The sequence below is a fragment of the Pan paniscus genome, chromosome 22, assembly GCF_029289425.2.
Source record: "Pan paniscus chromosome 22, NHGRI_mPanPan1-v2.0_pri, whole genome shotgun sequence".
Taxonomy (NCBI): Eukaryota; Metazoa; Chordata; class Mammalia; order Primates; family Hominidae; genus Pan; species Pan paniscus.
Window position 1 is genome coordinate 25,771,372 of NC_073271.2, and position 12,661 is coordinate 25,784,032.

The 12,661-nt window shown below is 39.4% G+C and overlaps 2 protein-coding genes across 13 annotated transcripts in view; one reads left to right on the plus strand and one right to left on the minus strand.

Annotated features, from left to right (window-relative positions):
* BACH1 (BTB domain and CNC homolog 1) overlaps positions 1-12,661 on the plus strand; it is a 456,481-nt gene that overhangs the window by 282,660 nt on the left and 161,160 nt on the right. The gene's annotated exons all lie outside the window — the stretch shown is intronic.
* GRIK1 (glutamate ionotropic receptor kainate type subunit 1) overlaps positions 1-12,661 on the minus strand; it is a 380,508-nt gene that overhangs the window by 44,035 nt on the left and 323,812 nt on the right. For all 11 annotated transcript variants that reach the window (XM_034947852.3, XM_034947851.3, XM_055105220.3 and 8 more), the window contains 3 exons: positions 9,221-9,334; positions 6,945-7,148; positions 5,476-5,699 (listed from right to left, as the gene is read on the minus strand). In XM_034947852.3, the coding sequence (XP_034803743.1) occupies positions 5,476-5,699; positions 6,945-7,148; positions 9,221-9,334 (542 nt within the window). The remainder of the gene's footprint in view (positions 1-5,475; positions 5,700-6,944; positions 7,149-9,220; positions 9,335-12,661) is intronic.

A 12,661-nucleotide genomic window follows, 5' to 3' on the forward strand; every position in this document is an offset into this window, starting at 1 on the left:
ACCCCACCAAGTAGCGACGAATGTGACACACACTTGTTGCATAGTAACTACAATGTCAAGATATTGTGTTGTTAGGTCCTGTGGGAGACACAAAAAAGAGGGGTGACTTGCCTTCAAGGGGTTTGTATGGACAGATGGTTAGAAGGAGTCTAAGTGGTGGTCTAGCAATTTTGTAATGCATGAAAGGGATTGCAAGGCTGAACAAATTAGTGAACAAAATGTAGAGCTGAATTTGGAGTGTATTAGATGTTTTTCGAATAGTCCACGGGGAAAAATCATGATCCTAAAGGAAGAGACAAGGCATACATTTGGAATTATACTGGTTCAGGCCTAGTGGTACACATTAGTATTAACTACATAGCATGCCTCACTGCAGAATTTCAAATTCATAATTTCCTTTTGATTTGTTTTAAATTTGTTTTCAGAACCATGGCCTGTGGTCACTTAATCACCAACCCTGGTTCGGTAAGTGGTATGTTTTCTATAGCATTATTATAGCTCTACCTGCAAGGTGGTGCGCTATGGGCAGTAAACGTTTCTGGAAAAACAACTAGTATAGTAGTGTGGGAAGTCGACTTTGAACAATTCACTCAACCTCTATTGCCTCAATTTCCTTATTTGTGAAGAGGAGGGAATCCAGACATCTCTGAGGGTGTACTTAAAATAAAAATCTGTGGAACCAAATATATTTTTTGTTCTTTCTCTATTTTTTTAAGCATCTGTCTGACCTATGTAGCCCAAAGGAGGTCTCTGCTCTGTGGTTACTTTTGAGGACTATCTTGCCAAGTGGTACTTATTTTTCCAAAAAGACATTAGCAGAAGCTCAACGAAGTGATCTGCAAATAATTTAACATGCAGTAATTTTTAGCACTGGAAGATTTGCCATTTGCCATTGGGTCTTTTCAATGCAAGCAGGAGTGTTAGAGTAATGTTAAAAACACCATAAAGCCCATGAGAACACAGAGAATGCTCTCCAGCCATACAGTTTCAGCAGTAAACAATGGCGGGTTGCTGACACACTGGGGAGAACCGGGCTTGAGGTGAATACATTATCTATATGAAAAGCAGGGCATGCTGTGAATCCAGCACAAGGAAATGAGCAGACAATTCCTCCTCATGAAAAACCATTTTCTAAACCTCCAGACACCTTCCGGAAAGTGTTCAGTGCCTCCTCATTGAGTCTTAGGGGGACTGGGATAACAGTCTCGTAGTTTATCCCAGCATAATGGAATCCGACTCATTACTGCAGCTTCTCCACAGCTGCAGGGTACACCATGCAGGTTCCTATGAAGCTGATGAATATAGCTTTAATTGACAATGCCATGCCAACACATTTTAATTAATGTTTCAACAATATAATTAAGTTTTGAATTTGCACACTCTTATAGCCATAGTAGTTTGCTGAGCTGAAGAAATGAATACCAATATTAATGAATCTATTAATGGAAACAGCATGCAGAGTAAAGATCCCGTTACTTCAACACTATCATTGTCACTTGTACAATAATTTAAAAATATTAATTGAAATAAATTAAGAGCCTAATGTATTCAAGAGAAGGGGTTTTATTTTTTCAAACAGACCGTAAGACTTGGCAACCACCAGCCCCCTTCAATATTCTGACATTTCTCTCCCAGATATGCTCCCATCGATGAGCTCATCACTTCCCTCTTTGGAATGCTGCTTTTAACTTGGTCTTGTTTCATACTTTGCACTTATAAGAGAGCAATTAATCTAATTTTTGTGTGGCAAAAAGAAAAACTGTCTGAACAGCAATGTGATTCTGCCTGCTCTGCAGAGATATTTTAGGTCTTTCTCTCTGGGATTCTGAGTGATTTGTGGAGCATGTGGTCTGGTGAATATTAAACAGTGACATGATGCTGTGCTGTAAGACACTGGCTTTCTATAAGGCAATAGACCTACCTGTTGCCTGGATGTAGACATTTCAGCTTAGAATTCCTAACACCTGCTTAAAGATAGCCAGTGTGACAGCAGTGTCAGTATTAGGAAGTCTGGTGAAAAGATTAATATATGACCTACACCAAAGATAATCCGAAACTGCTATCCCCAAATGACTCTCAAGAAATCAATACTCATCTTTACTAATATGATAGAGAAGGGAAGAAACGTGCTTAAAACCTGTGACAAAACTTGCATATAGAAGAGTAGCCTTATGTTGAAATGTGAAAGTTCACTTTGGGTTTATGTTTGTTTCTGCCTGGCTTACACTTGAAGATATAAAACAAGCTCACACTGAAGTTTTCTAATTAAGGGACTAATCTTTGTGGCTGAGAATGCACAGTAGGCTGCATTGAGGAGAGAAAAATCCATTCATCTTTCAAGGGAGAATGCTCTGTTGAACTTGTAATATAATGGTGGGGTTTGTATTGTAACCATAGAATTTACTTTCAAGGGTTTTCTAGATTTTTTTTTGCCAAATGCCAACTTTAAAAATGTCCATTTTTAAGAGACAAACATAAATTATAAAATGTAAGCAGACATTCTATCTGGATATTTGATCTATTTAAATTGTTTATGATGGACATAATTTATTGAAGTTAAATATTTTTCAAAAAGTGGAAACATTGTCAACCACAAAACAAAAACCCTGACATACGCACTTAATTAAAAGTCATAGTAATTAAATATTGTTTTCCTTAGTTTGTCCCACCGATGTCTACATCTTTATAAATTTAATTCAGTTCAACAAATAATTTTTAGGCATCTATCTAGTGAAGGCATTTGCTTAAATGCAGTGATGGGGCTTTATTTTTCCCCTTTAAAAGAACATAAGAGAATACAATTCACAACATAAATTCCAAAGTCTCTCTAGAGCTATAGATAATTATGAAATTTACTGTTTTTCATTTCCACTTCCCTAACTTGGAATGCAAACCACTAAGGTGGTAACTGAGGGTACAGAGTGACGGAGTTCATGGTCTCAAACTATGATGGTAGGAAGTAAAGGTGACTTGGTACATCTACTCAACCAGAATTTTGTTTTTGGGAATCAAGTCTAAATATATATTTAGTGGCTTTATGAAGCAGAAGCAGGGATGGATTCTAAGGTGTAGAGAAGGTAAATGTAGTTGAAAGTAGAATCTTCATGACAGTACACTTGTGCCCTGGAGGTAGTTATTTTCTGTATTTCGTCACTATACTGTTTCCAAGTTTGCACTGGATGTATAACACCTCCACGTGTGAACCAAGACAAGGGCAAGAAGGCAGTGGAAGAGGAGACAAGAAGAATAAGCTAAATAAGGGAGGACTGGCTTATAAATGATACTCTCGGCGAGTAGAAATACTGAATGGATTGCATTGATGGTGGTAGTGGGGGTACTGTTATCTTAATAGAAATAAACCGAGTGAAGTGCAAAAATATGGAGGTCTGGGTCACCAAGAGCTTATGGAAGAATAGACAAAGAGGGGAAAACTTGAATGGCGTGCCATTCTGACATACTCTGATGACATACATAAGGAGATTTAAGTGCACAGTTGGAGTTAAGTGTAAAGGGTACTTTCAGTCTGTGTGCTTGTGAGAACTTTTGGATGCTGCTGGCGTTTCTTCTCCTACTGGCTTTGGTCAAGTCATGTAATAAACAATGTATTTGCTCATCAACCTCACCTTGTCTGTTCTACTCATCAACATCACTGCCTAGACAGAGCCTCAGACTGCAAAATATGGAAACTCACTTTTGCCCTGCGAAATACGGAAACTACTGTTGCCCTGGGCTGCATGAATTGCTCCATCAGTCCTAGTATCACCCAACAGGTGTGGGCCTCCGGGCAGAGGTATGCAACAAGTAAACACAAGATTACTTATTAGAAGGTGCTTCACCTTAGGATAGTCATTTATTAAATGACCATTCCGAGGCAATATTAACTTCACTGAGGAGTCACTAATGAAAAATACCTCCAAAGGTAAACAATTTATTTTTAAAAATTTTATACCCAAAGCAATATTTTCTTTAATTGTTTCGAGCATGGTTTCTCAACCTTGGTGCTATTGACATTTTGGAGTGAATAATTCTTTTGGGGGGTACCTGTCCTGTACACCATAAGATGTTTGGCAGCATCCCTGGACTCCGTCCACTTGATACCAATAGCACTCCCTACTACCGGCCATGACAACTAAAAAAGTGTTTGTAGACATTTCCAAATGTTCCCTGGGGGACAAAATCCCTCCTGGTTGAGAACCACTGATTTAGAGTATTAAAATACAAAGGATAATATCACTATATACATACTGTCAATATTTTATTTTCTGAGCTAAGGCATACTTAAAGAGAGCTTTGGTCAGTAAAAGTATAAAATCTGAGCTTTGGTAAGGGTACAGTTTATAAGGCCTAGAGAACTTCAAAACATTCATTTCATATTGAATGTATAAATACCCACATGTGAGAGCACATGTTGATTCAGTTTGAGTATGTCTGCCTTGTGGATCTTTAAAACCTTTCCAGCCTGGGTTATTTTCCCAAGCTTTCTTTATAATTACACCAGGGAAAGAGTTACCTGGCATTAATCAAAACCAGACAGTGGACAATGACAAAGAGCTAGCATGAAGAAATATTTCTCTTAGAAATTCCTGGAGGGAAAACAAAAATTGATTAGGGAAAAAGTTCACTGAGTTTTGTTGAAAGGTGAAAAAGATTGAAAACAAGTAAGGACATACAAAAGCAATTATTTTTTACATGGTTTATCTAGGGATAGCAAATGTTTAAGCCAACAGAAAGATAAAATAACTGTTTCAAATTTAGCATCAAAAGTATTCAGAATATATGATCTATTGAAAGGTATAAAAATCCTTTAAGGAACTGTGTAGAGCAAAATGGTTAAATACAGAGTTAAATCTCGAAAGTAAAACCTCAATTGAATCATCTTAATGGTAGCACAAAGGTTTCATGCCTCCAGGCTCTGTATGTAAGCAATCTTTCCTTTCAGCATTATTTCTAGAATTCTCTTTAACTTTCTCATGCCTTTAAAAATAAATTTAATAGAACTTTTAAAGTATTTTTCTTCATTCCTAAGGGTTTCACAATCTTTTTACTCCACTGTTTTTTATTTGCTATGATAATTCTTTGCTGACTTTTTTATGTTTTGCTTATCCAAATATTCTAGGGGTCAAATATCTTGAGACCATTTTACAATTCCTATGGAAACATTTTACACATCATTTGAGCCATTACTTTTGTTATAAATCAAGGAAAATGGCTAAATAACCATTTTATGTTGCTTGAAATAGGGATAAAGTTAAACTAATATTAAAAATTATCTTCCTCTCTTTTAAAAGTAACTTTATAAATAATTAGAAAACATTCATTTACAGAACGGCTTTTATATGGAAACCTTCCAAGAATAGAACACTAGGCAAAACTAAAAGTACACTTTAAAGTTCCTAATTTTTGTCTGCCTCTGGGACATACAGAAATCTGAGACTGACCTACACCTCTTGTGAATTCAGTGATTCTCAAACTTACCTTGCAATCACAAAGAGTACACAGCTGACTCCCAAGCAGGCTAAGAGCACATACATCCAAATATCTGGAGACAGGGGGTTGAGGAAGGAGAAAACGCCTGGATTGGTACCATTGGGCTTCCGGTAGAGAATGCTGATGCCTAGGGTCATGAAGGGTTTGGAGAAGTCAATGACTTTCTCCCGCACGTAGGTGATGGTAAGAGGAGCCACTGCCAGGTCAGCCCTCTGCAAAAGCAAGTCCAAAATTGTCAGCTTAGTCTAGTTTCTTTGCAAATGTCTAGACTTTCCTGGGTACTCCTGATTCTTAACTCTAAATGCTTCTCATTCATGAAGCTCCTGTGATGGTTAGTTCTAATACAAAAAAAGCCAATTTATACAGTTATGTTTATGAAACAGTATCAGCAAAGAGAAACCAGAAAGTATAAAACACACATATACATACACAAATATATATCCATCATTCTGGAACTAAATGAAGACAAAAATGCAGGAGGATGCCTTTAAAAAGGGCATGTGAGAAAAAGAAGGAATGAGCAACTTGGTTGTACTATTAATTGACATGATGAGATTTTGCGCTGAGCTGAAAACTTTAAAATTCTTTTTTTTTTTTTTTTTTTTTTTTGTGAGGCGGAGTCTCACTCTGTCGCCCAGGCTAGAGTGCAGTAGCGCAATCTCGGCTCACTGCAAGATCCACCTCCCAGGTTCATGCCATTCTCCTGCCTCAGCCTACCGAGTAGCTGGGACTACAGGCGCCCACCACCACGCCTGGCTAATTTTTTGTATTTTTAGTAGAGGCGGGGTTTCACCATGTTAACCAGGATGGTCTCGATCTCCTGACCTTGTGATCCGCCTGCCTCAGACTCCCAAAGTGTAAAATTCTTAATTTAAGAATCACTCAAGTTTATGTTCAGTATGAAAGAAGGACCCATATAATATGGTTTGGCTCTGTGTCCCCACCTAAATCTCACCTCGAATTGTAATAATCCCCATGTGTCAAGGGTGGGACCAGGTGGAAGTAACTGGATCATGGGGTATTGGGATCTGGTGATTATGAGTGAGTCTCATGAGAGCTGATGATTTTATAAGTGTCTAGCATCTCCCCTGCTTTCACGCATTCTCTCACCTGCCACCCTGTGATGAAGTGTCTTCTGCCATGATTGTAAGTTTCCTGAGGCCTCTCCAGCCATGAGGAACTGTGTCAATTAAATCTCTCCTTTATAAATTTCCCAGTCTCAGGAAGTTCTTTATAGCAGTGTAAAAACAAACTAATGCACCATATATTTTTATCATTAATTTTTATCTTTACTTGCCCTTCTAAGTAAGCAAACTCCATTTCCAGGCTGTTTTACTTTGCTTCTTAAAAAAATTGTTATGATTCAAAAAAAGGAAACATTTCTTCTGACATCATTTTTTCCTCTCCTACTTTCTCTTATGCATATTTTCAGATATGTTAGAAATATTGTTACTTACGTGATCTATGAGTTCTTTAACCATCCCGTTCCACTCCCCTTTGTCATTCTGGGCCCCATATTTGCCATCGGGAACTAGTTTAACATCATAAATGAAACCCAGGATGTTTGACAATTCCTTCAACAGGTCTAGGCAATATCCTTCAAATCTGTCATTTCCATATAGAGGCTTATCAGATTTCCTGTACATAACATAGGGTTCTTCCTAAATGAAACAAACCAAATATGAAAACCCTGTTATAATGAAAGGAAGAGTTTACCCTATCAGCAGCTTGAAGATGTGAAATGTTTGATAATGATTTTGAAGAGCTGAGAGTACTGAAGTCATTCACTCATCTGCCTGCCTATGTCCTCTATAAATACAAAACACTTCCTATATTATTGTTTCTTTCCCTTCTGCGTCTTTCGATGGGAGCTTTTCCTTCCACTGTGGAGGGTGGGGCTGTGTGGGAATGGTGTGATGGATACACAGTCACTGTTAAACGTTGGGTCTGAGAAGAAGGAAGGCGCAAAGGGAAATGGGGGCCCACATGCCTGGCCACCTGCTGTGCCAATACCTAAGCTTTTTTTTGTATGACCCTTCTGGCTTTTTTTTTTTTTTTCCTGACGGAATCTCACTCTGTCACCCAGCCTGGAGTGCAGTGGGGAGATCTCAGCTCACTGCAAGCTCCACCTCCCGGGTTCAAGCCTTTCTCCTTTCTCAGCTTCTTGAGTAGCTGGGACTACAGGCGCCTGCCACCACGCCTGACTATTTTTTTGTATTTTTTTTAGTAGATACGGGGTTTCACCATGTTAGTCCAGGATGGTCTCGATCTCCTGACCTCGTGATCCACCCGCCTCGGCCTCACAAAGTGCTGGGACTACAGGTGTGAGCCACCAAGCCCGGACCTGGCTTTTATCTAAGAACCTCATGACAGAGAAATCTACAACACCAACTATTTCCTTTCATTCTTTGCATTTCCTATCTATGACTATTCTCATTTCTTTATCTAAATTTCATCTGAATTTCACTATTCACTTATGATTTATATATTTTGATTGGTTTCCTTCAGGGTAGCCTATTCCAAAGGCCATTTCTATTTCTTCTTTTATCATCTTTCCCATTTTCTTTTTTGAAATCACCTCAAATCTCACATCTGGTCATTCTCTGCTTATATACGTGCATCATCAGTCCCCTCTCCTATAAATAATGGACACTTCCCTACTACCATGCATCTATAAGCCTTGTTAATTCTCATTTGACTAAATGAATCCTCATTTGGTTTTATAAAATATAATAGTTGCTATACTACAGACATATTCTTTATATTTAGGTTTATCCTCAAACTGATAATGGGGTCATTCGAACACAATAGAGAACCCTGTGTTTTCATAAGACAGTCATAGAGAAAGTAGTAACCAGAAGAGCAAACCAGTTTTTCCTTTGGATGAACAATTCTCACAAGTTAATAATATCAACAATAAATTGATTTGACACTATGGACTGGTGTAAGGCAGGATGTCTGCAAGCAAGGATTTCAGGGAAGGCTACTCCTGCCCAACTCCCTGGAGAAAGGAAAAAGCAGAAAATAAGCACCCGGTAGCTGTACAGTGGCTGGATGGGGCATGACCAGGGGACTAATAGGAGGCAGGACTTTCAAGAACAGTTAGTAAAGGAGCTGTGTACAGAAGTGTGAGCAGAGCAAAGGGAGCCAAGGGAGGTGGGGGTCTGATTTGGCGGCAAGTCATAGACACACAGGCAACAGCCTCTTCAGGAAACCTGCACCACCCAGGGCTGAGGCAGGAGGGAGGAAAGAATACTCCTGAAGCTCAGTGCAGCTGGACCCTAGAAACAGTGCCACTGATGGGCAGAAGCTATGGTTGTAGAAAGTCAGAGGTTCTGAAAAAACTACTAGTAGCAGTTGGGAGGGAACAGAAGAGCTTCTCTTGCCTCTCTTCCCCCACCTCTTCCCCCACTTCCCTAGTCTCTTGCTAGGGTCTCCACATGGTTGAAACCAACTAGCAGCCAGAGAGCAAGGGATACCAGCTGGGAGGGGACAGAGAGTGGGGCTGAGCAGGACTGGCAATGGATTCGAGGTGGGAGATCTTCAGAACAACGTTGGAAGTGTCTAATTCAATCTTACTGTAAGTACGTACAAACACAGGCTTTTAGTGTCCTAGTTAAAAATAGACATTTGCAGACAGAAGCGTTGGCATGAAAAAGACAGTTGAGGAATGCTTCGAAGTCTAAGGCAGGAGCCTGGATAAGACACCCTCAATTCCATGAAGTCAACTTACCAGAATGGTGGTGACAATGAGTGTTCTGTTGGCCAATGAATCAGTGATATTGCTGGACTTGTCTTTGTTGCTGTCCGTCATGTTAAGCCCACTGTTGGAATTCCAAATCCCAATCTACACAGAACACAGTACATCAGAGGCTGCTGGCTGTCAGTGTGGCATTTACACCAAAAAGAGGCCCCTTCTCTACCAGGAATGGGCACAAAAGCTCACAGTTTGGGACACTGGGGCATCACAGTGGAAGCTACTAAACGTGGGGAAATGAAACAACAGAGGAATGAATGTGTAGACAAAATAGGATATATCTGTGCTACTGGGGGCAGGGTAGGTGGAGGTCTTTTTCTTTTTCATTTAGTAAACTCATTTTCTTTTATAAATGAAAAAATATTTAAGAATTCTTAAATGAATATCAGATTTTTCTTCCTATATATATATTTGCTGAGCATCTATTTATGTGCCAGGCACTGCTCTAGGCATCTGAGGACATAACAATGAATAAAATATACAAGAGTTTCTTCCCTTGTGGAGCTTACATTCTACTGATAGAAACCTTAGGCTGCCAAAGTAGTATCACTAGTTTATTTAAAATTTATGAATAATGGGGTGAAGGGGCAGGGTGAATGGTGGAGAGACCCAGCATCTAAAAGGGAAAGATAGTGGGGTGCCGAGACTCATGCCTGTAATCCCAGTGATTTGGAAGGCCAAGGTGGGAGGATCTCTTGAGACCAGGTGTTCAAGGCCAGCCTGGGCAACAGAGTGAGACCCGATCTATACAAAAAATTAAAAAAAAATTAGCCAGGCATGATGGTGCACGCCTGCAGTCTCAGCTACTCAGGAGGTTGAGATGGGAGGATGGCTTGGGTTCAAGAAGTCAAGACTGCAGTGAGCCGTGATTGCACCACTGCACTTCAGCCTGGGTGACAGAGCGAGACACTGAAAAAACAAAGTAATTTTTTCTTTAAAAAGAGAAAGATAAATGAAAGAAAACATGTCATGTGCATGAGAAGTAGACTAAATTCAGGGCCTATCTTCTTTGAGGAGCCAAAGCTGGGCAAAGAGTGCTTGTGAGCCCTAGCAGGACTCTGTTCATATCTCTGTCACAGCAGCTAGCATCTTCTGTTATTATTTATCTGTTTACCTGTCTTGTCTGTCCACTTGATCGTGAACTCCTTCAGTGAGGGTACTCACTTTTACTGGTCACTGATTTTACTGTCACAAAACCAACCATGGCAACTGGCATTCAGTAAAGCCCATTACTCTTTTTAAAAATAATGATCCACACTTTTCTCCAGGGGCCAAGTCACTCCTGGGTTGTGAGGTGGTGTAGAAGTGTATTGATTCATTCAGCCTCTGTGGGAACCCAGAAAAGGAGCCTTGGGGATTTTGAGCTATTTTGTAAATGCCTATCTTTCTGTAGGCATTTACTGCCAGCCTCACATGGTGGCTTGCAAGTATGTTTTAGAGCCAGGAAGACCTTGTTGCTGTGTGTCCTTGAATGAGATTCTAAACTTTCTGAGCTTCAGTTGATTCTTTACCTATAAAGTATTTCACAGGAATAATGAGAAGATCAAATAATCAGATGATGTATGTGGAAGTGTTGGTGCATGTTGTTAAGACCTGCACACATAGTAACAAGAAAGGGCATTGAAATGGCTGCCTCAGTCATTTCTTCAACCTTACCCTGTCATGAAGGAATTTGGACTCATTTTTTAAAAAATTCCGATTCTGATAAGGTAAAAGAGCTATGACAAGTGGCAGTTTAGGAACATGAACACTTGGACATGCTCTGAGGTGGACAGGGCGGAGCTATGCTTGGTCCCTAAATATGTTCCTCCAATGGGAAGACAGACAGGAGTGTTAGGCTCCATCCTCCTTCGCTTTTCTATTTCTTGACTCTGATTTATTGCCTATATTTAGCAGCTGGAAATTCATTTAGCTTGACAAATATCCCTTTTAGAGACATCAATGCTTTGAAGAAGTTTCAAGGACTATTACACGTTCACACATCAGTGTGAACTATTTTAATTTCAGTTTTATTTCCTATACTTAATGAGGGTTAGTTGATTGGAGAAATAAAGAGACAGGTATAGGTAAATGGGGGAATGGGATAGTTTTTGCATTTGAAAATATTGTGGTCCTGCCTGAAAAGAAGTGTCTATTGGGTTGTAAGCTGTACTCTTAATAACCATCCAATGTTTCCAGGATCTAGTGTGATAAATATCATCTAGAATGCACATTATACGTCTATTGGTTGAAGAATCTTTAGGTTTCTTAATCTGGCTTTAGACTCAGGAAAAGTGGACAGCATTTTCTTCTTTTTCTTCTCAATCTCCATCCCTTCTTCTGAGGCAGGGACCCTTGCTTCTAGGAAATGTAACTCTGGCTAAATATACCTGTCTATTGATTTTCATCCAAGGCTGTGCTTTAGGTTGTGAACAATTGACTCCTAGCTCCATGAAGAGTGTGTGTAAATTGGGCCCTGATTGTACTTCTAATTAAACCTTCACTTAGACACTGAGGAGAAGGGAATCTAATTTTTAATTAAGTAAGTATTGAAGGGTGGAGAAAATAACTGTTTTTAGCCACTTGATTAAGTGATAGGATGTGGTCTCTTTACATCTTATTTCTATTAATGTCAAGTATGTGAGTGTTGGAGGAACTACCGTAATATTTGAAACTGACAGTGTTCAATAGCTTAGCAATATCACTCTCTTGTAAAATAAAACTTGAACTTGTAGACAAATACACCCCACAGCTTGATGTCTGGTTTTTCTTTCTTTTGCTATCTGCACTAAAAGTGCAGAAGCTAAGAGATCATTGCTGCTTCCAATCCAATCAACTAAGTCCCAAGTCCTATTCAGTTTAAACTTTCCTTCTTAAAATGAGAAAAGGGTGACCATTTTTTCCCCTATTGTCTCTACAGAGGGACCTACAGAAGGTCCTTTAAATGTAGACTAGAAGAGTATCAAAATATAGTAAAGGTCAGGCTATTCCTGGGAAATGTACAGTATATATATGCTGAGTGACCTCAGTCTTCTGTTTCCAAACCTGTAATCAGCAAAACAGAACTGTGTATATGTGTGTGTGTGTGTGTGTGTGTGTGCACGCATGTGTGTACCTGTGTCTTTTAAACCCAAGTAGTCAAGTGGCTTTATCTGTTACTTGAAGTAAATGAATATGTTCTCAGGAAATGAATGTCTCCCTTTAAAGAAGTCAGATCTCATGATTCATGTGTGCTGGAGACAGAGGTACAGTTAAGAAGATGCCTGGACATTTGACATTTCAGTACTGTTCTACGAACTAGGAGGAGTGCCTCCAGGGAGCGGAACCTCAGTTTTCAAGCTTCACAGTGAAAGCAGACAGCAGTCATTTACCAGTGAGAAGTAGTGGAGGGTGGATCAGTTACTTGTGGGGAGGAGCACTCAATATCTAAATTATCTG